The 23087-nt window shown below is 54.8% G+C and overlaps 5 protein-coding genes across 5 annotated transcripts; 1 reads left to right on the top strand and 4 right to left on the bottom strand.

Moving 5' to 3' along the window:
- Positions 1-212: 212 nt before the first annotated feature.
- ERV41 (ER-derived vesicles protein ERV41) lies at positions 213-1480 on the bottom strand (the record flags this gene model as incomplete). Its single annotated transcript, XM_036645010.1, has 3 exons — positions 213-676; positions 732-1307; positions 1396-1480. 3 exons carry the CDS (start codon positions 1478-1480, stop codon positions 213-215), a joined length of 1125 nt encoding a protein of 374 aa, XP_036489928.1.
- Positions 1481-2390: 910 nt separating this feature from the next.
- Positions 2391-5087, bottom strand: NBR1 (Next to BRCA1 gene 1 protein; the record flags this gene model as incomplete). The annotated part of the gene is made up of 2 exons (XM_036645009.1): positions 2391-4790; positions 4965-5087. 2 exons carry the CDS (start codon positions 5085-5087, stop codon positions 2391-2393), a joined length of 2523 nt encoding a protein of 840 aa, XP_036490046.1.
- A 5906-nt stretch (positions 5088-10993) lies between these two features.
- CGCS363_v013159 (uncharacterized protein) lies at positions 10994-12466 on the bottom strand (the record flags this gene model as incomplete). The annotated part of the gene is made up of 1 exon (XM_036645008.1): positions 10994-12466. One exon carries the CDS (start codon positions 12464-12466, stop codon positions 10994-10996), a length of 1473 nt encoding a protein of 490 aa, XP_036489334.1.
- Positions 12467-14468: 2002 nt separating this feature from the next.
- scy1 (putative inactive serine/threonine-protein kinase scy1) lies at positions 14469-17026 on the top strand (the record flags this gene model as incomplete). The annotated part of the gene is made up of 6 exons (XM_036645007.1): positions 14469-14591; positions 14649-14786; positions 14838-14948; positions 15000-15146; positions 15203-15576; positions 15628-17026. The coding sequence occupies 6 exons, from the start codon at positions 14469-14471 to the stop codon at positions 17024-17026; spliced, it is 2292 nt and encodes a 763-aa protein (XP_036489333.1).
- A 326-nt stretch (positions 17027-17352) lies between these two features.
- On the bottom strand, positions 17353-18515 carry LST8 (Target of rapamycin complex subunit LST8; the record flags this gene model as incomplete). The annotated part of the gene is made up of 4 exons (XM_036645006.1): positions 17353-17769; positions 17826-18321; positions 18373-18394; positions 18494-18515. The coding sequence occupies 4 exons, from the start codon at positions 18513-18515 to the stop codon at positions 17353-17355; spliced, it is 957 nt and encodes a 318-aa protein (XP_036489332.1).
- Positions 18516-23087: the final 4572 nt, after the last annotated feature.

The following is a 23087-nucleotide window of genomic DNA, read 5'->3' as shown; positions in this document are numbered from 1 at the left end:
TCTCTTTTCTTTTTGTCAACTTATCCGACAGTATGCTTGATGCCAAGAAACAATTTCCCCTGTCCCAATTGCACCAACATCTTCTCAGCCGAGCCTTGAGTTGAAGCACGGCTCAGAAGATGGGCCTTCTTGTGCACTCTATAGACAACCCGTAAACTCCGAAATCCCACAGTAGTCCCCCTTGCGCTATCAAATGCTCCTCTACTAATCGTCTACTGGTCATACTGATTCTTCGTGCCAATAAAACCCTCGTTCCTCTCTCTTCTCTTGCCCCTCACCTCCTTGAACCACTCAGTGAGGGTGTAGCCCCAGTGGCCGGCGACGAGCACGCCACTAACAACGTTGACAATCTTCATCAGGAACTGTAAGAAGCCGTCCCTAGACTCCTCCACGGACAGCAGAATCGGCTCGATGTCGTACTTGAAGAAGATGCCGGGCACGTTGTGGTCGTCGACCTCCTTGCTCTGCTCGGTAACGGCGTACTGGTTCGTGAAGATGGTGTTGGAGGTGGACGCCGACTTGCCGACGGTGTAGACGGTGGGCACAACAGAGAGGTAGTACTGGAACTTGTGGAAGTTGATTCTGGCGGCGTTGACGGTTCGGTCCAGAGGGTTGACAAGCGAGGGGTAGAAGGGGCCGAACGACATCTCGGAGATGATGTGCGAGAAGTTGAAAGCTGCAAGATGATTAGTACGACTCGACCCACGGCGCATGAGTTACAGTCAACTTACCAGCATGGTCAAGGTGCTCCCCAAACTCCATGTATCCGTGACCTCTCGCGGTGATGTGGAAATCGCCCTGCACCCTGTTCACGTCCAAGTTGCCGTAGATGCGGCAGCTGTCGCCCTCGCCCCAAAGCTTCGGTGTCTTGGCCCACTTGGCCCTCTTCTTTCCAATGGCAACAATGTCGTGGACGTGCTCCTCGCCGAAGCCCTCCTCCTCCTGCCACCCCTCGCCCGTCACGATCCTGCCCTTGGTGTCTCTGCCCAGGCGGTGGATACCCTTGTTGTCGACCCACTGCGACCAGTTCGTCTTGTCGCGCTTGAGCTTGCTGGCCGCAAGGATGCGGTCGCCGGCGGCGTCCTGCACGTTGATATGGAGGTCGTCGCAGTGCATGCGCACCACGATGTCCAAGTTGATCTGCATCTCGTGTCCGACTCCCTTCTCAACGGCAAAGGTGTGCGTTTCAGAACCGCGCCACCAGCGACCGACCTCGGTCCAGAAGAGGAAGAGTGATATCACTGCCATGGCGACAGTCCACTTGCCGCCGCCCGACGTCCGCGTTACATATTGGGGTTTCGCCTTGGCTGCGAGAACCGTGTCAGCTCATTGCTTCACGGCGGTTTGTTGAAGAGCGTTGCGCGAAGGTGCGCAACAGTCTGTCGTGTGACTTACGGAAAGCATCGAAAGCGCTGACAATATTCCCCTTCGCCCCGAAGGCGTCGTCATCCATGCCGTGCTTCTCGTCCCAGCCGTTCATCATGGCTGCCTGATGTCAATTCGATAACCTCGTTTACCAATGCCGCCAGTGATCAGCGCAATTGAGATGTGGTTGCAAGTCGCTTCGCGGTGTGTGTGTTGATCACGAGGCTGTCGCAATTCGTCGATGTGTCTCTTTTCGGCTTGTTGCAAATGCCTGCCGTCAAAACCTTGTCTCGTTACCGCATGCCTCGTTCTCGGTGCCTGTTCGCAAAAATGAGAGACTTTTGAAGCTGCCAGGGATTGAGTCGTCGAAATTCGCCTCCTGGAAAGCTGGTCAGATTACTCGGCGCAACTCTCGTGAAGTGGGAGGTGTCGTAGAAGACTGTCTTAAGGACACTTTATCCAAAAGTTATCTGCAGTTCGGGCCCCCTGTCCAGGGGTCCAGAAATGATTGGTGCCGCATGTTAGTGCAGATGTACTAAGTGGGGCATGCACATTGGAGCTTCCAACAGGGGTGTGTGCGGGAACGTCTCCGTCCCACATGCATCGTCGCCACTCTACCTACACTTGTTCACTGCTCGACACCTTGATTGTCGCCAAAACATGTTACTTTCACTTTTAACCGCATGTGTTTTTCCGAATAGTTTGGATAGCCACGTTTCATTGCTGCCTAAAACCTACAAGTACCAATCTGTAATCTGTCATGAAAGCGTCATGAAACGAGCGTCACCTCGGACAACCTGAGAGACGAGTGATCGGTCCTACACTAACATGTGCGCTGAGTGGCCACCTCGCGTGCCACTACCAACTACCGCTTCACTACTGTCGAGACAGGTCTCAAACGAAAAACAAATACCCTGATAACCCTGTGAAATGAGACATGCGAGGAGAGCCAGACACCCTGAACAGACCACCGGTCACTCCGTACCCAGTGGGAAAGAAAATCACGAGAACGGCCTGAGGATGGTCTACTTCCTCAGCCGCCTCTGCTGCTCCTCAAGGAACTCCTCGTCGGAAGCGTCCAGAATATCGTACTCCTCATCGGTCATGAAGCCGTCGTCTGAGGCGTCCCACTCCTCATCCTCACCGCAGTCCTCAAACTCCTCTGCCTCAGAGCTAGTGGCAGGGGCAGCCTCAGACTTGATCTCCTCGTGGATGCTAGAAATCGGTGATTCCTTCTCCAACTTGGGGAAAATCATGTTGCTGCTCTGCATCTCGACAGGGACGTCCTTGGGCTCTTCAACGACGGGCTTGGGGGCCTGAACGCTAACATCGCACCAAAGTCTGTGACCAAACTTGAGACCGTCCTTGGTGGTCAGACGCCAGTAAGAGATGATCTTACCCTCGCGCGCAGGAGTGCGGAGGAGAACGTTGAAAGCAAATTCCTGACCCGGTGCAAGAGGTGCGTAGCAGACAGTAGACTCAGAGGCAGAAACGAGCTCGGAAATACCGGCAGGGTGGTTAGAGTCGACATGGCCCATGTAGTCTCCGCCAACAAACTTGACAGAGCATCCGGCAGGCCAGGCAACCTCGCCGTCGTTGCGAAGGACCCAAGTCTGCTCGAAGACATGGTTAGGCGGCAGGATGGTGCCATCAGCGACGGTGTCGCGAACGAAGACAGCCGCGAGATCTTGCTCGGTGATAGGCTTCTCAGCAACGGGGGCCACTGGCTTCTCCTCGATGACTTCCTTCTTGATCTCAGGCTCCTTCTTTACTTCTACCACGGGCTCTGGCGTCTTCTCGACGACCTCCTCCTTGACGGTAGGCTCCGTAGGCTTCACATCAACAACAGTCTGGACAGTGTTGATGGATGCGTTGGCAGTAGTCTCGGTGGAGCGGGAGCTGGTGCGGCGGATGTTACGGTCGCCCATCTGGTGCATACGCTGACCATCGCCGCGCTCGCCAGTGGTAGTAACAGTGACATGGCGGACAGGCGTCTTAAACTTGACCAGAGGGTGAGTCTTGTTGTGGGTGTTAGCCGGGCTAGCCTCGCAGTTAGCACAGAAGTCGGTGTCGTGGCACACGGTGCACTTGTAGCGAACACCGGTGATATAGGTGGGCGCGTTGTGAGCGCGAGCGCACAGGGGACCGTCACAGCAGATGCCAAAGTGGACAGAGCGGCTGACAGCGCGGCTACGAACCTCCTCGAGAGGCTCGTAGATGGGAACGAAGCGGTGGTTGGGGTGAACGAATTTGGAGTTCACGATGCAGTCAGCGCAATAGTCCCAATCAGGGCAGTCGAGGCACTTGTGACGGACACCAGCAATGTACTTGTCGCAGCCGTCGCAAATAGCGTTGTGGCTCTGGTTGCGGCCAGGAGACAACTTGATCTGGATGTGGCTGGGGACGTGGGCGCCCTCGACAGCAGGCACGAAGGGGTGCTTCGGGTTGTGGCCGTGAGAATCCTTCTCGAAGCAAGCGTGGCACAGGTCGAAGTCCTCGCAAGAGGTGCAGTGGAGGAAGCTGGCCTCAGGAAGCTCGGTCACGCAGCAGTTGCAAGTGCGCATGTTGTACATGGCATTGCTGAAGACGGGGAGAATTCTCTCGGGCAGCAGTTGCTGGACTGAAACCTTGATGGGTTCCTTGACTTCCTTGGTAGCATCCTTGGCCTTGCTCTTGATCTTGGGAGCGATGGTCTCCGTTGTGCTGTTGATAATTTGGCCGTTCTTCACGATACGCTTGATGAGCCAGTGGTCGGCACCGTAGCAGGTGATGCCCTGGTCAACGCAGTCTTGGCAAAGGTCAAAGTCGCCGTCGTCGCATGTTGAGCAGTGGTAGTGAGCATCAGGAACTGTCTGGTCGCAGCTGTTGCAGCAGACTGCGAAGTTGGTGTTGGGGTGCGTGAGAGCAGGGCAGCGTCCCCATGATGATCTAGCGGGCGTAGTCTCGGCGCCAGAAGCGTTTGCAAACCACTGATCGCGGGCGGTGATGCCCTCGGAAACGGGGATATCCGGGATTGCTGGTGCCTCCTCGTCGTTGATCTTGGCGTGTCTCCTCAACAATGAAGCGAGAATAGAGGCCTCAAAGTCAAGACCGGTGTCACTAGTGGGCAGCTCCTTCTTGGGCTCAACATCAGACTGCTGCAAGTCGACCAGTGGCTGAACTGGGGGCTGCTCCTCAACCTTGGGTGGGACGATCGGGGTGCTGGACTCGGGAACATCCTCAACGGACACTGGCCTAGGGGCCATCTTCTCCTCAACGAGCTTGGTGACACGGAGCTTGAGCTTTTGCTTGGCCTTGGCGGCGCGGTAGAGTTGCTTGTAGACTGAGACGTTTGACTTGTCGAGGGTGATGTACGAACCAGCCGAGTCAGAGTATCTCTCGAGAACTACATTATCGTCCTGGGTGACAGCCAGAAGAGCGCGAACCTATGTGAGGCCGTGTTAGCAAGGTGTTTCCACCACAAAAGCCCCAAAACTCTGATAATGGCGGTGAAGAGTGCAACTCTGCAACGTGGCGACACGTCGCAAAGAGACCCAGAACGTGGCCATGAGAATCCAGGCAGGTTGGCAGGTAGCGGAAGCAGCGGGTGAATGACGTACTCTCTCTTCGAGGGTGCTGGGTCCCATATCTCGCAGAGGCAGCTTGTGGCGGCGGGTCATTCCCTCAAAGTTGATCTTCAGGGTGACCTGAGTGTCTGGCGATGTTGTGTTGTTGGAAGCCATGTTGAAAGGATGGAAAGTGATTGCTGGGTATCGATGATGTGTGTCGCGGTCGGCCGGCGGGGAGGGGATGACGGCTCTTGCGGGTGTTTCACGAGCTGAGCGGGTAAGCACGGTGCACGAGGCTCGCTCGGTCGGGGTTGGAGGGAAGTTCTCCTTTTCCAGACGACGGGTAGCGTGATGGTATATGTATTGGGGTGGTCGACAATGGATGTGAAAGAAAAAAGAAGATGAAGAAACGGGACAAAGAGTAGATCAAGTAGTGGAAGACGGGAAGCTGGACAAGCGGGTGACGGATGGGGTGGGAGAGATAGTGACTTAAAGGATGATGGGGGTCAGTCGTCAGGTGGAGAAAGAAGATGAGCAGGCGAGGAAGGACAAGCCGGAGACAGACTGGACTGGTTGGCTCACACTTGGGGTGGTCTTGCACCGACACTGACCAGGGCGGGGCGTGGTCTGGAGTGGAGGTGGAGGTGCCGGGTGGGGACACTGTGGGAGACTAGGCGGATGATGCGTCGCTGTCTCTGGAAGGTGTCAAGGACGCAGGAATCAAGGTGCCGAACTCGACGGGGACTGGACGAGACCTTCCTGCGTTGAGATGCGGAACGGTGCGGTACTGGGTGAGAGCTCCTGCAGGTGACTTGAAGCTTGGACTGGGGGAAGGGGACTGGAGGACACTTATGTACGACCAGCGAGGAGGGCGAGGCCGAAACCGTGGTGGCCAGAGGCAGAAGGCATACAGACAGAGCCGGGACACATGGACACACCATACACACTCACACGCGCGATGCACACACCACGCAATCCAATGGCAATGGGCGATGGCCACTGCCAGGCAGGAGAGCGGCAGCGTCACTCGCACCCGCTGGAGCTGGGATTGGCACGTCGGTGTCGGGTATCTCGCGGTGATGGAAGTGAATGCGCACTGGCACTGTCCCGAACCCGGTGTGAATTTGGGAGGTGGTATTCGTGCATGCCTTACTTCACTGCGAAAGGTACCTACCTACCTGCCTGGGAGTGTAAGGTCCCTTAGGTAGGTAGGTAGGCACGGAGGCAGGCGGGACTTGGATTTGGAGACGACCTACGGGCTGGCTTTCCCCAGGCAGGACACTAAGGTACCTAGGAAAAGAGAGGGGCGAGAGAGGCGCTAGTGCAATGTGGTTGGCTGGGATGGCACCGAGGGGCTCATGTCTGAAGTGAATGGAAGTGCTGCGGTGACCACCTCACTGACCATTGACCATCGTACAGAGTGAGTACAGGCGGGCAGTCACTGCCCAGCCAGAATGGAACTGCGAACTGCTCCGGCGCAACCTTGCCTCGGCGGGGACGGCTGGGTTCCAGTACGCTTGCGGAGATAGCCTTCGCCGCGAGCCAGCCGAGACATCACTAACCGCGACCATGTCCAAGTGTCAGGTCTACGTAGCGCTTCTCGAGTCGCACGCCGTCTCTGCTTAGCACTTCTTCGCCATCCATGCCCGCCCTTCTCCCCTTCGGGAACCACAAACTGCTCACATGTCACGAATCTAGGGCCCGTACCTGGACTGGACTGGACTGGACTGCGAGACAGACAGGCAGAGAGGCACCCGTAGCGACACCTCAGCTCAGCTCCGCGTTTGACACGAGGATTATTCAATCACCATGGAACGACTTGGAAAGAGGCGGTCAGCCAGATATCTGGCCGAGCGCTCTATCACACGTCCTCTACCTTACCTTGGTAGCTGCCTACTGCCCATGGAAGCTGCCACAATATTCTTTCGCCTCTTGCCTAGGCACCTTGACTCACACAGCCAAGGTGTAGCTTACTGTTTGGCTGATGCATGGCAACATTGCCTCGCAAATCGAATCCCCCCGATGTCGCCTCTCGTCGTCGCCCCGTTCAGGCAGGCAGGCAGACGACGACACAAACAGCTGCTGCAACAAGGCCACCCGGAACCTCGAATCCTTCCCTATCTTTGCCTCCTGTTCCCTTTCCCACCCCTCGCACTTCAGGATTCGCACCTACACGCCCCCCGGCTGGGCTGTCTTCTGCCCATTACCACCTACCCCGGCTGCTCTGAGCAAAGACGCCATACCCAGTTCCTATTGGCACATGACCGGGGGCTGCCCTGCAAACACAAGACTCGGAATGAGGCGAACTGGAGCCTCGCCGCAAATGTTCCTATGTTTACTCACTGCAGCAATGCAAAATCCAGGAAATGGCGTTCGTTCGCCGGATTCTGCGGCTTGGTTGGAAGAGCCTCCTTGGCTCCTTAATCTTCCATCGACTTTTCTCTTTCCTCTCACACAATGGCATCCAGCGTTCAGACGTGCCATGTCACCATGCTGGCTCGTCCGCGACATTCTGCCGGCCCCGTTGATACGGTGCTTTTATGCAACCCATCGCGGCCCCCGAAGAGGCAGCTTGCTGCATAATTGCATGAGCAAGTCGGTCAGTCGGTCACTCGCCTCAGCGATAACACAATACAGCTGCCCCCGACTCTCCGAATTCGCCCAGGGATGCCCAGTGCTGTGCCTCCTCAGCAGACGCGCTGTCTCGCGCTGTCTCGCAATCCTCTCCAATGCAACTATGCAGACCATGTCGGGCTACCTGCACTCGAAAGACCGAGATGAACATTGCACTTGATGCGCTGGATACCACGATGCGCTCCGTAGAACGCCAACCTCATGCAGCTACCGCGGCCGCGACCACATCCGCATCCGATCTTAGCGAGCCCGGCGGGCTGGACGGTCTCGATCGGAGCACGTCGTTGGAGGGGCGGGTCGTCGATACCCCAAGACTCGGGACAGTCTGTTCGCCTATCACCTGAGCAGCTTCATTACTCAACGCTGCATTGAGCATCCACCCGTTGATACGATACAGTCACGCAGCACGCAACTTGCTGCAGCAGCATCAGCAGCAGCACGCAATCCTACCGTCTCCATGGGCTTATCGGAGCCAGTGGAGGGTAGGAGAAATGATGTGCAACTAACCAACCTGGAAGGACGGAAAAGAACCGCCGGGCCCAGTGTCTTGACTCGCTCACGTGGCCCTTTCATCCGTCACAGATCGAGAAACCATCTCTGAACTCAATGGCAAGACAGCCAAACAGCTGCCAGCGAGCCAAGCTCCTTCAGCTTCTTCATCTCAGCCAGCCAGCTGTTGCTTCCGTGCTCTTCCCTGCAACCCAGCACTGCCTTCATTGCCCTCTAACCTACCTCCTTACCCAAATTCGAGTAGCATGTAATGCGTCTCCCGGGCCACCAGGCAGTAGAGCGCCAGCCTCGCATTACACTTCCTCTGACAAGCGTCCGTGAGATTTACAAAACAGGGAGGCGCGTATACCGAACGGCCAGCCAACCAAGCCAGCAGTAAAAGCCGACGCGACAACTCATCACCAAGAGGCACGTTTGACGACGGCGACGACCAGCCAACAAGACAGCTCCGTCGGAGGCGGGGAGCTCTCGGTGAGCAAGCAATTAGCGTTCGGCGGTTGGCTGGTTGGCTGAGATCGACAGATGGCGGGGATAAGCAGGAAGACATCAAAGACGACTGCAGCACGTCCCCCAGAGGTCCGAGAGCGCAGCCTGCCATGCGTCGACATCGGCCTGCAGAACTGATAATGACTCCCAGGCAGTAAAGATGCCTCGACTGAGGTCTGTTGTTCAAACGCTCACGCTGCGCGCTATCCGATTAGCCCACGCTGCTAGTCATGCGAACTCAACCCCCGCCTTTTTCCCTTTCCATCAGAGTTCATCCACGACGGCGTCCCGCCAAGAAAGTGTCTCCTGAAATCGCTGCATTTCGAGACACCTCTGGTCCAGCTTGAACATTAAAAGTGTAATCGACTTTGAATTCAACACGTCAAGATGCGCCGCCTCCGGAGTCTCCTCAATAGGCAAGCCGGGCAGGAGAAACCCCTTTCCGGACCCGAGGGTCATGAACCCCAATCCCGACCCCTCTCTCCCTCCCACCTCCCTCTCGCCGTCGCCGCCTACATGTAGGACCCGGATACTTTCCTCCACCCCTTTACCCCGCCGTCGCAAGCCAGCCTCATCCAATGTTCCTAGGCAGAGAGATACGTCAGGCAAGGCACGGACAAAGTAAACATTCCGCTTTGAAATCATCCCATGAATCAAATAGAAAGGTAAGGCAACAGGCAAGCTTACTGCCACAGTACCTCCTTTTCTGTGGCGGGACGCACAATCGAATCTTGGCCCGTTGCGGAAAGTAAGCTTCTCGCCTCTCTCTCTCTCTCTCACTCTCTTATGCTCCTACACGCCCCCTCCCATCCTTCCGTCTCAACAAAGGGAAGTGGTGGACAAATAAAAGTCGTTCCAGGCTTACCCGAACCTACGTCATGTCATTGTATCGTCCCTCACCCCGCCCCTCCTCGCAAGCCCCCACGGTCAAACCAAAGGAAGTCTCTCATTCTGAACAAGACTTTTTCGTACAAAAAAACCAACCCGTCGAAAACGACGGCCTTGTTTCAGAAGTTTCTAAGACTCGGGCGAAGAAGAGGGGTCGAATGCGAAGGGGGAGGGTAACGGAGCCGCCGCCGCGATGAGCCGCAAACGTAACAGCGCGAACGCGTGGTTCCTCGTGCCTGGACTGGCATGCTGACACACCCAAGCATCAAGCTTCTAGTAAGGTAAGGTAGTGTACGTAGGCTATTCCGAAGAATATACACAGCCCAGAGAGGGCGAGTACGGCAAGGTAAGTGTGGCGTGACTTACACCCTCCACCCGTAGTGGTATTACGCACCCGTCCATCTACCTGAGAACGGGGCCATCCATGGACATTGCAAGAACTCGATAATGCGGTTTTTAACCCGACAACCCGGAAACCCGGATAGCCCCCCTTTTTTGCTTTGGTGTATGTGTACGTCATGCAATTCCGTGACGAGGTTTTTGTGTGTTTTTAAAAAATGGTCCGTGGGCGCAAAGTGAAGCTGTCGACGGACCGAGATGTGATGGTGTTTGGGTGATTTCTCCCTTGCGACGGCGATCAAACTCCACCAGCTCTCGCCCATATCGAGAAGGCGGGCACGTCAACCACGCTGAGGAGAGTGAGTTACGGATTTCGACTGATATGGCCGTGTGTAGATTTCTGGGTGGCTGAAATGGCTGCCTTGCTTTCCACTCAGCACACTCCTCCTTTTTTTTTTTTTTTTGCCCTGTGTGAGAGATGACTGGCGAGTGAATGAGCAAGAAGGGTTGGGAGACTTATTGTGCTTCCACCGTTAGATGTGGCGCTCAAGCTGTCATGTTTGGATACGTGGACGAGAAGAAACTGATCTAATTGTACTATGGCAATCCACCTCCACTTGTTGTAGATGCGATTATGGGTTGACAGGGTTACGTGGCTAGGAAAACACGGCATTGAAAACGCTAATCCCACGAGAAGTCTCGCTGTCGTTCTTCACTCAGAAGCTTTCACGACAACCTTGAGAACACCAGACGACTCCAGATGGGTTCACGATTCTGGAACCTAGAGCACTGGAGGCTTCAACTCCCATTCTCACTGGCGGTACATCTTATAGCATTTTTCATAATGCAGATCGCACTTTTGTTGAATATCTCTTAAGCCAGATGGTTGCTACCTAACTTGGCGTGGATCACTAGGTGTTCTATCACTCAGAGATGAGAATGCTCCCCCGATATTAAGAATAAACAGGTCCTTCGTATTCGAAGCCCAGGTATCATGATGTAAGAAAACCCCTGAACGAAAGCCGAAAACAGCCACCCGATAACTCCATGCTTCTGTCTTTCTCTGCGTTCTTGCCTCCCTCTTCCTTGTATGTGCGTAATGCCTTCGCGGTCTGACCTTCTCATGGCTCGTAATGTTCTTGATGTACAGAATGGATTGACGTGGGCAGGATGATCCTGGCCCAGTTCATCTCTCCTCGTAAGTCGGTATACTGAATGATGGCTCACTGGCCATTTCGATTCCTCTTGAATAAATGCTCATAAGGCTCGCCGGCAGCCTCAAGCGCTGCGGCTTTCAAAGAAAGATCGCGTGATTTCCGCATCCACTCAGTGGCCTTCAGCCAGTCTTCATTCCTCCGCACGTAGCTGGGAAGCTCCTCCACCGGTACGTCGCCGAAATCCATGGGTCTTCGGTGTGACCATGGCTGCGGCGGGTTGGGTGGTGGCTTCGGCGGGTCCTTACCCCGTCGCGCTGCCAGCGCCCTCGCGATTGCCTGCCCAGCTTCAGACCGCTCCTCGGCAAGTCTCTGCTGTTTCATCCGGTAGGCTGCCTTACCAAAGTTAGCTTTGCGTCCGCCGCGAGCCTTGATCTCTTCTATCTTCTGCTCAAACCACTCGTCAGAGCGGTCGTGAGACCAGTGGATACGGGGATCGAATCTCATGTAGAACGGCCTGTGTGCTTCCTCTCCGGCTGAAGCGGAATTGGGGCGAGTAGGAGCGGGTGGGATGAAGACTTCCGGGGGAGGCGTATCCGCTTCAGGCTGTGTGTAGATCCAGGTGTCGAATTTGTCTTGGTCAACAGTACGGCAAAGCTCAACCCGCCGCTGCTCGCAGGTCAACTTCCTGGAGTTTGGAGGCCTTGTGTGCCATCGCTCAGTGGAAACTGAGAAGACTTGTTGATTCTGGATGGCAAGATTGGGGCGTCGCGCCATGAGCCCTGTGCTGTGGTTTTGCCTGGCGTTGGTTGCCAGACCGTTGATTCCGGCATCTTCGCTTTCCTCACTAGGTTCTCGGATTGTCTCCCCACGTCTGTTATTGACGAAAGGGTTATCGGAAGCAAACGTAGAAGGCCCACTGGGATCTGGGACGAAGTTGTGAATGTTCGGAACACTACCATGCGCAACTGCGCCTGTCGAACGCCTCGTTCCATCTCGAGACTGCGGCGAAGGCCCTGTCTCTCTCTTAGTGGTGAAGGCAGCGGTCGTATCTTCGTCGGTGTCTTCTGAGTCCGAGTCTGATGTCGAAGTTGAAGCCGTGTCCGAGATGCTTGCTCTCTTGCGCTTAGCTGATGAAGTTGTAGGTTGCGGGAATGGGGGCGCGGTTTTGATACTCGTCGGAGGAGGCTGCAGCCCTGATCTCACGATTGGCAGGGAGCGGTAATCTATTCTGCCCGGGGATGCAGCAGATGGCGTGAGAGACTTTGTCAACTCTTTAGACTTGCTTCTTTGACGGCTGGCTTCTGGGCGGGGCTTGTTGACGCCATGGTTGGTCGTTGATTGCGACGAGGCTTGTGATGTTTGACGTGAGTTTTGTGAGGCTGCACGAGCGGGCGGGACAACCTTATCAGCCGCGGAGCTGGTTTTCGGAGCTTTGCGTTGATCCTGGCCATTCGTCGTAGTTGACTTGGCAGACTGCCCTCCGTTCTGTACTACCTTGCCCGGCGGGAATTTGTCGGGGCTCCTCGAGGTTGGTGGCATAAATCTAGACCTGGTATGTTCTTGAAAGCGAGGCGCAGACCCCACAGTGGGTGACACAGATGATGGGTGGTTTCTCTGCACAGAAGGCCTGGAAATTGACTTCTTAGCTGTAATGGCGTGCTTATGGAGAAGATCAGGAGGGAAGTTAGTATTCCTGACTGTTTGCTGGGGGTCCGAGAGACTACTAGTCCCACCAAGGGAGCCAGGAAGCCCGTTGCGAGACTGTCCGCCGTTGAGACGTTCCGTCACGCGTGGATTCCTAGAGATCCCCTGCGTCTCGTTAACCAGGTGAGGCGTCTGGTTCGATTTGAATGATGAGCTGGAGTTTCCGGGGCCGAGCACATTGCGTGTGATGAGAGTGTTGTGCTTTAAGCAGTGTTTGCTACCGTTGGTCAACACAGTAGAACCGCACCCCGCAGTGGCGCATCGGTCAATTGGGCGGGTCGCGTCCATCTCATCACATGAGCGCTCTTTCGGAACGGTGCTCTGAGTACTAAGAAGCCGGGCTCGCAGATTTTGAAGCGTACTCCTGGTAGTCATCAGAGTCGTCGAAATGCAATGTACGAGTCAAGAACCGCAATCGAGCACGTTATCGGGCCAAGTAGGCGATGCCTGCCTGACTTGAGGTGGCCCGCAACTTCGGATTATGCTGCTGGCTTGCCCAGGCTCTATCGGTGACACGAGAGCTTTTGTTGAGCTTGATGCCTGCCTTTCGGTTCAATGGGACAGAAGTCAAGGGCAGCCTGGAGTTCTTGTCTCATGGTCCGACGGCTGAAGACGAAGCGGGTAGACACGTATACCGTAGGCTCTAGTGAAGGTTAGCCATCGAGAATGAGTTAACCAAGCAAAGTCCAAGAAAGAGTAGATTGACGGAAGGAACAAGAATGGTGTAAACGGAAGAATGATGTGTGTCGCGCTCAGGTCTTTTCAGTTTCTTATTTTGGTCTTCATTTTGGGGAAACAGCGGTTTTGCAGCCCTAGCTTGAACCTCTCATGTCCGCCTCGGCCTTTGGTCCAACTTCGTAGAGGCACCCAGAAGCTGAACTCCAAATGAGGCTGCAATAATGTCGCTACTCGATCCCGACGTGTGAAGCTTGGTTCATGAGGTAGCGACAAACGATGCGCGGCTCAACGCCAGGCGAAGGCTTTGCGGGGACGAGGACGTGGTTCAATCCTGAGAGTGAAGCCATAGACCAGGTACAAGATGAGACAACAACCCCAGAAGTATCCTTTTCTATCGGACCTTTTACCAATAGTCATCATTGCGCGTGAAGGGAATGGAACGAAAAAAATTTGACGGAAAGAGTGAATGAAGAGCCTTGCTTACCTGGTGAAACCTGCCCGCCCGTTCTCTCGGTTTCGCGCCCACGCACCCTCCGCTTCGCGACAGCCGCCGAGTGATACTTTCGCATGGATCCAAAGTAAACGGCGTTAAAACGTGTATAACATGGAACCGCAGACTGTTTTCATCATGAGCTGAGAGTTATGCCGAAAGCAGCGGGTTGCCTCGTGGGAGAAACGCCAGACGCGGGCTCGTGGTCGCGGAAACGTGGTTGAGGCTCTCGCCTCGCGTTACGTTCAGTGGAGGTTGTGTCGAGTGTTGGTTGCTTCAATTGAGGTAGAGGTCAGGTAAGGTAGGTAGACCGCAAGACCTCGGGGTGATCCTTGCCTAGCTTCCACTCTTTAGCGACGGGCAAAACGGGGACCTTGGGTGGCACATTCCGCGGGGCCCATTGAAGGTCGGCCGCGGATCATCTCCCATCCGTACCAAGTACCACCCCTCTATTCAACGCGGGTTAGCGCGGGGCCCTGGACGCTGCTGGCTGAGGTGCTGTCCCCTGGCGTCAGTGGTCCACTGTCTTGTCGCCAAATTGCCCGAAGCTCCCTGCCTGCGCTGGATGCGCGTGTTGCAACGTCTCACATTTACACGATTTCAAGACCAGTCTCATAGATCGAAGCTTCGCCGGACCGAAACGAAGGCATCCGAGACTGAACGATCGATATGAATTTTCTCAAGTCGGCAGTCGCCTCTGCCATAGCTCAAGGGCCACCGTTCCCCTACAGCTTTGGCGACAGAGTTGACATCGACGAGTCCATCTGGACTCTCAACAATGGCACCAAGCGAGTACGTCAAGCTTCCCGAGGAAATCCCCAAAACGCTCCAAACTGACGCCCCTTGCAGGAAGACGGATCTAATTGCAGCATTTTCTCCTTCGATGTCACCGCGAACAAGTCTCGACTCCCCCTTGCTAAGAATGCTTTGCGAAAGCTGAGAACGCTGCGCCACCCAGGCGTGATCAAGGTGTTGGATACGGTGGAGGTATGCGTGCCCTGCGTCAGGATATGGTGGTTTCTGACACGAAAAACATAGACCGATTCGTATATTTACATTGCGACCGAGCGCGTGGTGCCTCTACGATGGCATGTGAAGAGAAAGAGTTTGACACCCGAGACCATAAAATGGGGGTTGAGTAGCATTGCGGTATGTCAAGCAAGGGGATTGGAGCTCTGCAGGAAACTGACCTCCTTCCAGCGCACAGTCAAGTTCATCAACGACGAAGCATCATCAATACATGGCAATGTCAGGGTCGGATCCGTTTACACGTCTGAGAGCGGAGAGTGGAAAATGAGCGGCTTCGAGGTTCTCAGCAACGTTAAGGAAGACGATGCTGTAATTTACGTGCGCAAGCTCTTTCCCTTATTTTATGCCGACGGCCGCGCTGACTGTTCACACAGACATACGGAAGCTTGGTTCCAGATTCTGCAAGATATGCTCCACCGGAGCTTGCCCGCGGCGGCTGGGATGCTATCAAGAAGAACCCTCACTCAGCCATTGACTCTTTCGGTTTCGGTTGCTTAATTTTCGAAGTGTTCAACGGCGATTTTATGGGGTCCGACCAGGCCGGCCAGACGAAGAGCATCCCCCCAACAATGCAACAAAGCTATAAACGCTTGGTGAACCCGAACCCGAAAGCGCGTGTCAGTGTTGGCCACTTTTTGGAGCAAGGCCAGCGTAGCGGGGCTTTCTTCGATAGCCCTCTGATCAAACTGACAGAGGGCATCGAAAATCTCGGCGTCAAGTCCGAGACCGAAAGAGAAGAGTTTCTTGAGTGAGTTGAGCCAACCTACCTATACAGAAACGATTTGACTAACCGCCACAGTGATCTCGACCAACTGTCAGATGATTTCCCAGAAGACTTCTTTAAGATGAAGGTCCTTCCAGAACTAATAAAGTCGGTGGAGTTTGGCGGCGGTGGTCCCAAGGCGTTCAGCGTTGTCATGAAAATCGCCGCCAAACTGTCTAATGAGGACTTCGACGCCAAGATCACACCGGTGGTTGTTCGTCTCTTCTCTAATCCAGATAGAGCCATCCGCGTTTGCCTTCTTGACAGCTTACCTCTCATGATCGATCGTCTCTCGCAGAAGGTTGTCAACGACAAGATCTTCCCGCAGCTCGTGACCGGTTTCACCGATGTTGCGCCAATCGTCCGGGAACAGACCTTGAAATCTGTTCTTGTCATCATCAACAAGCTTTCAGACCGGACAATCAACGGCGACCTGCTCAAGTACCTTGCCAAGACGGCGAACGACGAACAGCCTGGTATCCGTACAAACACGACCATTTGTCTTGGAAAGATCGCTAAGAACCTAGGCAATTCATCCAGAGGCAAGGTTCTGATTGCTGCTTTCACGAGGTCTCTCAGGGACCCTTTCGTGCATGCCCGGAACGCCGCTCTCATGGCTCTCGGCGTTACTGGAGAATACTTTACAGACGAAGACGTCGCCCTTAGGATCATGCCCGTTCTGTGCCCGTTGTTGATCGACAAGGAGAAGCTCATTCGCGACCAAACGAGCAAGACCATGGATGTGTACATCCAGAAAATCAAGAAAGCAGCCGCAGCCATGCCAGATAGTGCCCTGCCTCCCCAAGGTGCCGACGGCGCTGCTGCTCCCCGGATGGGCACACCCCAGCCAAGCGGCGACTCAGCTGCCTCTTCCTGGACCGGTTGGGCCATCTCCTCGTTCACCAACAAATTGTCCTCTGCGGCAGGGGAGATGCAGACTTCTGCTGGCACTGCATCTCCTAAACCGTCTCCATCGCCTGGTCCGGAAGCCAAGAGGCCAACCATGTCTTCGGCATCTGCCCTGCATAGACAGGCAGTCAAGTCGCCCCCTCCCATCTCGCGAACCCCATCAACTATTGTCGCCGACTCTTTCAACCCCGAGCCTGCAGATGATGGTGATGCTTGGGGAGACATGGGTGATGACACCTGGGGCGAGCCGGCGACTGAAAGTGCCAAGCCAGCAGCAAAGACGACCGCCAGCGCGACGCCATTTGACGATGGCTCCGAGCCTGACTTTGCTGGATGGCTCGCTGCTCAGTCGCAAAAGAAGGGTGGCTCAAGCAAGCCCTTGCCGAAGGGACTGTCCAAGTCGTCCGCTTCTGCCGCAAAGAAACCGCTGGCTACTAAACCAGCGGCTAAGCCCGTAGTAGCCAAGAAGATAGATCTGAAGCCCAAGGAAGAGGACGACGACGATGGTTGGGGCGACGGATGGTAGACGATTGTAGCACGCACATTTTGCAGCATGTACGGCGTTGGGAGCCAGGTCTCACTAGACCCATGTTTTTGGGATACCATAATTCTGCTTGTAATGTTCATAAAGCAACTACCCTAGTCTGCAAATGAGAATCGTAATGCAGATGGCCGCAGCCTATCTGTGATGCGATACAAACGAGTTTCCAGACGCCCCGCCAACCCAGGCCCCAAGTCCAATATCAGAATGAGAGAACAAAAGACGTAAGCAAGAAGTCCTTTTGGAGACCAAACGTAACCGACCAAAGTTGGAAAAGAAAAGGCCACCCGCGGTAGAAAACCATCGAGTCGTTATCTAGCTGACTCTGAGTAATCGTTGAGGGCGACGCAGACGGCTCCTCTGTGATGGCCGTTGTACTGGCGGATGATCTGCTGGCTGTGCAGCTCCCAGAGTCGGGCGTAGTGGTCGGAGCAGGCCGTGACGAGGTAAGCCGAGTCGGCGCTGAAGGCGCAGTCCCAGACCCACCGCTGGTGACCCGTCAGGGTGGCCTCGAGGGGGAAGGGCTTGGGCTCCTCGTTATGGGCAGGCTCGAGATCCTTCACCTCCCAGATGCGCGCGGTGTGGTCGGCGCTGCAGGTCGCGAGCTTCTTCACGTCGGGCGACAGGAGGATACGAGTAATATACTCCTTGTGCGCGTTGAAGTGCGTCACGGGTAGGAGCTGCGTGCGGTCGTAGGTCTGGAGGAGCTGCCAGACAAAGACGTTTCCCTAGTTTACTGTCAGCTTCCTGGGACTAGTCATCATCATTATGAAGTGCTGCTTACGCCATTGTTGGCCGCGCAGAGCAGAGAACCATCACTGGCGACGGTGACGCTCGAGACGGAGACGTCCTCCTCCGGGATGAGCTGGTGAGAGCAGTTGTTCTCAGCGAGATCCCAGACGCGAACACTGCCCATGCGGTCGCAGCTGATGATCTCGCCCTGGTTGGGGTGGATGACGACGTCGTTGGCAGGGCAGCCGTGGTTGTAGCTGCGCTGGACCTGGCCGCTGCGCGTCTCCCAGATCTTAACGGTGCCGTCCTCGGAGGAGGTGACCATCCACTTGCCCTCGCAGTGGAAGGCGACGCCGGTGATGTTGCCCGTGTGGCCCTCAAAGGTCAGCAGCGGGTTCGGGTTGGTGGACTTGATGTCGTAGAGCTTGACGGTGTGGTGGCCGGCGGCCGCGAGGAAGCGCTTGTCGGGGGAGATGCAGAGGCGATTGACCTGGGAGTCAGGGTGCTGGATCGTGCGGGAGCAGATGCCGGAGAGGGCCTCCCAGAACCTGCAGGAGGTTAGTCAGGATGTTTCGGCGATCGCGACCGTTGTGAAGTACCTGATTGTGTGGTCGTAACCAGCTGGCAATTGTTAGCGATCTGTTTCACCGGCCTTTGAGCATCGGCAGGGCTGGAAGGTGCTTTGGGGATGCGAAAGGGACCCAAGACTCGGGGGCTTACCTGTGCAGAGAATCACAGACATGGTTGCTGTAGGAAAGCCTTAGGCTTCGGTTATCTCATGATACGTCGTATTGAAAAAAGGAAGGGGGTGAAATCGCAAAGAGCGCGACAGGGAGGCTGTTGCGCGCAAGTTCACCACTAGGAAAGTGCCCCTCCACGACACTGATGCGGTCGGCTGGATTGGCATCACAATGGAGCTTCCAGTGTCGGTTCCTAAAACCACGGCCCCACCAGAGGTCCGGGGCACTGGACGACCCACCAAGGTGTGTCTTTGCCGGATTAACTTCGGCAGCTGTTCATCGCATATCCATACCTGCCTAGGCAGATAAGGTACGTACCACTTACACGCGACAACCACCTTCCTCCGAACCTGAACTTCAACACCGCCTCTCGGCTACAACGTTGCTTCATCACCATCATATTGTCTTTCCAATGCACCAAACTCGTCTCATGTCGCATCTCGAACCGTATGGCTCGATCTCGGAGCCGATCTGTCAAGCACGTTGGCTGAACCATGGCCACATGACACCTTCGACAAGCAACTCGGCAGTGTAACCCGACCTTTAGGAGGTGCTTGCCATGATTCCGATCAAAGTCGGTCTGCACTTATATCGTGCAAACAAATCCAGAAGTTTCGGGCGAAGTACCGCGTTTGAGTAGGAGATCCCAGGTGCTAATCGACGTGGCTTCCCAGTACTCCTACCAGCGTCATCCGAACCAGGTGTCGTGCTACAGCCAGGGCTTACTCGAGCAGCTCGCGCAAGGCTCGTACGGTACGACTGTCGTGGTAGCGTATGACGCCTCGCAGATCCAGCCGGATCATCAGTCACTTCTCAGGAAAAAGACCATATGGAGATGGCACTGTCTACCAATCGGGTCCAATGTGAAGGTCATTGAAAACTGCCTGATAGATTGACGTTAGGATCCCTCAGTGGTGGAGGTTCACTCGGCCGATAGCTTCTGGAAGCCTCAATGCGCGTCAAACTACCTTCGCGGAATGTATTCGAGCCATTATCTGGCTTTGCAGCGCACTCTGGACAACCGTGGGCGTATCAATCCAAGCGATACAATTTGGACTCGTGCCCATACGGATTGCTGCCGATTTCTCGACTTTTCTACCATGGGCAGCCCCGAAATTGACACAAAGGCAGAAATGACTGGCTTTCAGCAAATTGTGCATTTCAGCCCGGTTGTCGCGTCAGCTTTCATCCAACCGTGTCCCTGCAAACTCAAAGTCACCTGGTTTTCCGACGATTATCAATCCGAGGGAAATACAGACTTCGGAATAGAGGACGCACGATATCGACCTCTGCTTTTTAGCATATCCTTGAGTTAGATCACGAATCATGGCCGATACATGGTTGAGCCTACCAGTCAACACTGGCGGACGAGATACATCAACCGAAGGCTACTGCCTTCAATCTTTAAGGTACTCGGTATATGGTTCAGAGCGAAGCTCTCTGTTGTGCAACTCGGCTCTCATACCCATGCACATCCTTCGAAGTCTTTAGCGGATTAAAGCCGTACACCTGCAACACTTGTCCGACCCCGGAAGCATCACACCCAGCCCCGGAAGACGCCTGACAACAAACTACGATTTGGAACCCAACCCAGAATTCGATTCGTGTGTGTCGCGGCCCAACAGCTCGATTCAGTAGGAGCCACCGGACACTGCCCCGGTGATTCACGACCGGCCAATACCACGTTGTCAGCGATTATTACGCATGTGTGTCGCCTCATCAGCTTCATACGCGTGACTCTCGAGATGCATCGATGGTTCCGTTATGCCGAAGAAGCGTGTCAACGTTGCCCCAAAGAACATTTGATCTCTGTCCTAGTTTCTCCATACCGATGATCTGTACCTATGACGGCGCTTAACCGGTGTTATTGTCGAAGTGCTCTCGGAAATACTCAGGCAGCGCCCTAAGAGGAGGGGAGGATGAGACCGATTGTAAACCTCAAGAATAGCAACCCGCTGAAAAGTGTTCATTGAGAACCTGGAAACTTCTTCTACTCTGCTCTGCTTGCGAAGTCTCTGGTCTTAGCGACGCTTCCTCAAATGCCGGCAAATTCCTCTAAAAGAGTTGCATTCTTGGATTCCGAAAGCCGTGAGACCCTTTCTGACAAGAACCACTAAAAGAAAAAAAGGAAATGGAATAAAAAACGATACAAAACGCCGACCAGACACACTCTTTTGGCCACTGGGACCTCCCTGCTCTCTTGAAGAGGATCTTCTTGAAGAGTAACGTGGCTGTCAGGGGTGATGACATTTACAGGAGCCTCTCATGGCTCAGAAAATGGAAGCTCTTCTGGCACTCTCAGCTACGTCCGGCGGCAACTCCTCTATCAGGATCGCCGTTGGCAGGGCCTCTAGGGCCCCTAGGTCCGGGTTTGTCAGGACGCGCGCCTCCGGTCCGAGGCTTGGAGCTCAAAGATCGATCTTCAGCTGCGCGCCTGTGAGGGCACGGGACTCTGACTACGCCTTGAGAGCCGCAGAAATCACAAGGGTTTCTTGAAAACCGTCAGTTAACTCTGCCAACTAAAGGCTCAAGTTGTCTTACCGTGCATGGCCAAAACAGTGGGTGCAAGTTCTGAAGTCCCACTTGCCAGAATACATATCTTCGATACATCCACAGACTTCGTCGGAGGCCATGTTGTCGATGACTGTATGTGTGATGTATACGGAACTTGAGAATTTCAATTGAAAAGCTGATATTCACTTGAGGAATTGCGCGATGAGAATATTGGCAGCAAGTCTCTCTGGATCTTTGCAGGAAGATGAACAAAGGGACCGGCCCTGCTCGTCTCTTATACTTTTTCGCCGCGCCATTCAAAATACGCTCACAATGGTCTCGAGAACTATCCAACCCTAGGAGAGGTTTGACGAGGCGTGTAAGCATTCGAGCTCGGCCACCCTTCACCGCCTTCTCCGGGCGCTTTTCTGGGCATCATCACCGAGCTATTGACACCCATCGGACATCACAGGAGAGGACTGTTGGTCCGGTCTTGTGACTACGCTGGGTGCTTCCGTAAGGTTGCCTCGTTTCATCCTGCGGACCAACGAATGGGGTGAAGAGTGTGGGTGATACTTCATATGCCGCCTTCTCCTGCTTGTCCTGATTGGGAAGTTTCTTGACCGGCATGGGGCTCTCGATGGGCACCCTTGGGTATTCATCAAGGGGATTCGACCCTGTTATTGACGTCAGCCGCAGGAAGTACAGATATCGGCCTGCACATGCCACCCCGTCGGCATATTCGAAGTAAGTGGCATTTGTGCTTCCCATGCGGTATTCTGTTTGCTGACTCCAACAGCCCCAGAGAGGCGTCTCAACGTATCTGAAGTTGACAACACTACTGGGCAGAGGGAGTTGCTCTGGGGTCAATTCCCCCCATATTATTGCAGCAAGAACCATTGTTCTCTATTAACAATGTCAGCAACTTTTGCTGCTTTAGTCCTGATCTGCCTCGGACTTCGATCCGGGCATGTCGGATGCTAGCTATTCCAGCAATCATCCTGCGAGCTCGACCGACTGCCGGCTACCTGCATCAAGACCATGCCGATCTGCCCACTCAGACGTACACCGAGCACATTAGGGCCTTGGAATTCTGCGGTTCAAGAAGCCAGGCTAAGGGTCTCTCAGCATGTCGCAAAGGGGAAAAGAAAGGGCGGTGTTGTCAGAACTGCCTGAGCCACGAAGGGCACGCGTCTATTGAAGGTAGGCGTGTTGGTATTGCAGACAAAGCTCCCCCTGGTGGTGCTACCGGCGCCCGTGGGCTTTTACGGGATCCAATAGGAAAGCTTCATCCAGACAAGGTACTTTCACTCTCGTGGGTTTCTGAGCACAACAGCCGACTCAGCATTTCGATTCGAGTCTCACCGTCTCGTCAAGCGACAGCCACGGGTCGGCCCATGCCTAGCAAGGCAAACCCAGAGTCCCCAGCTGTTGGGAATGCTACAAGCGACCTGCCGCCCTTTTTTCTCTCGGACTGCAAGCTTCTTTTGAACCTTGAGTAACACGAGTTTCTCGAAGGATTCACCGGTCGACAAGTCCTGGCAGTGGGCCGCTATGCCAGCCTCGTGGCCTTAAGCGCCATGTTGTGGTCAACCAACTCCAACAAGCGGTCTTTGCGCGGTTCTATTGCCATCACGCACTCACCTCGATCCCACACCGGTGAGGAATCTCGGAAGAATCCGGATGTCAGCTTGCCATGCCCAGGCTCAGGCGGACGATGCAACATTCTGGGAGGATTGTGAACTATAGCAGTTGCCAAAGATCGAAACGTCTGGGGAAGTCGCAGTCATTCGGCTTCACGATCTCGGCGGCCCTGCAACATTCATCGCTTTGCTCAGCCAATTCTCGCGTTGTGCTACCCACTTTTCTGGTCAAAGACCTGCTCGAGGCGATCACGATGGGTCATCCGACAAGTCTGTACTCTCCATGGCGTTCGCAACTCAGGACTGGTTTAACGACACTGTATGTCTGCGTGGAATGCAGACGAGGGGTCTGTCCATTACAGTATTCCATTGGGCGTCGGTACGGTGCCGACTGACTAACCAACCAACCAACCAAACCCCCAGCTCCCCGCGGAGAAC

Source organism: Colletotrichum siamense (genome assembly GCF_013390195.1).
Source record: "Colletotrichum siamense strain Cg363 chromosome Unknown KSG_Cg363_contig09, whole genome shotgun sequence".
NCBI lineage: Eukaryota > Fungi > Ascomycota > Sordariomycetes > Glomerellales > Glomerellaceae > Colletotrichum > Colletotrichum siamense.
This window is presented reverse-complemented; position numbering and strand designations above follow the sequence as displayed.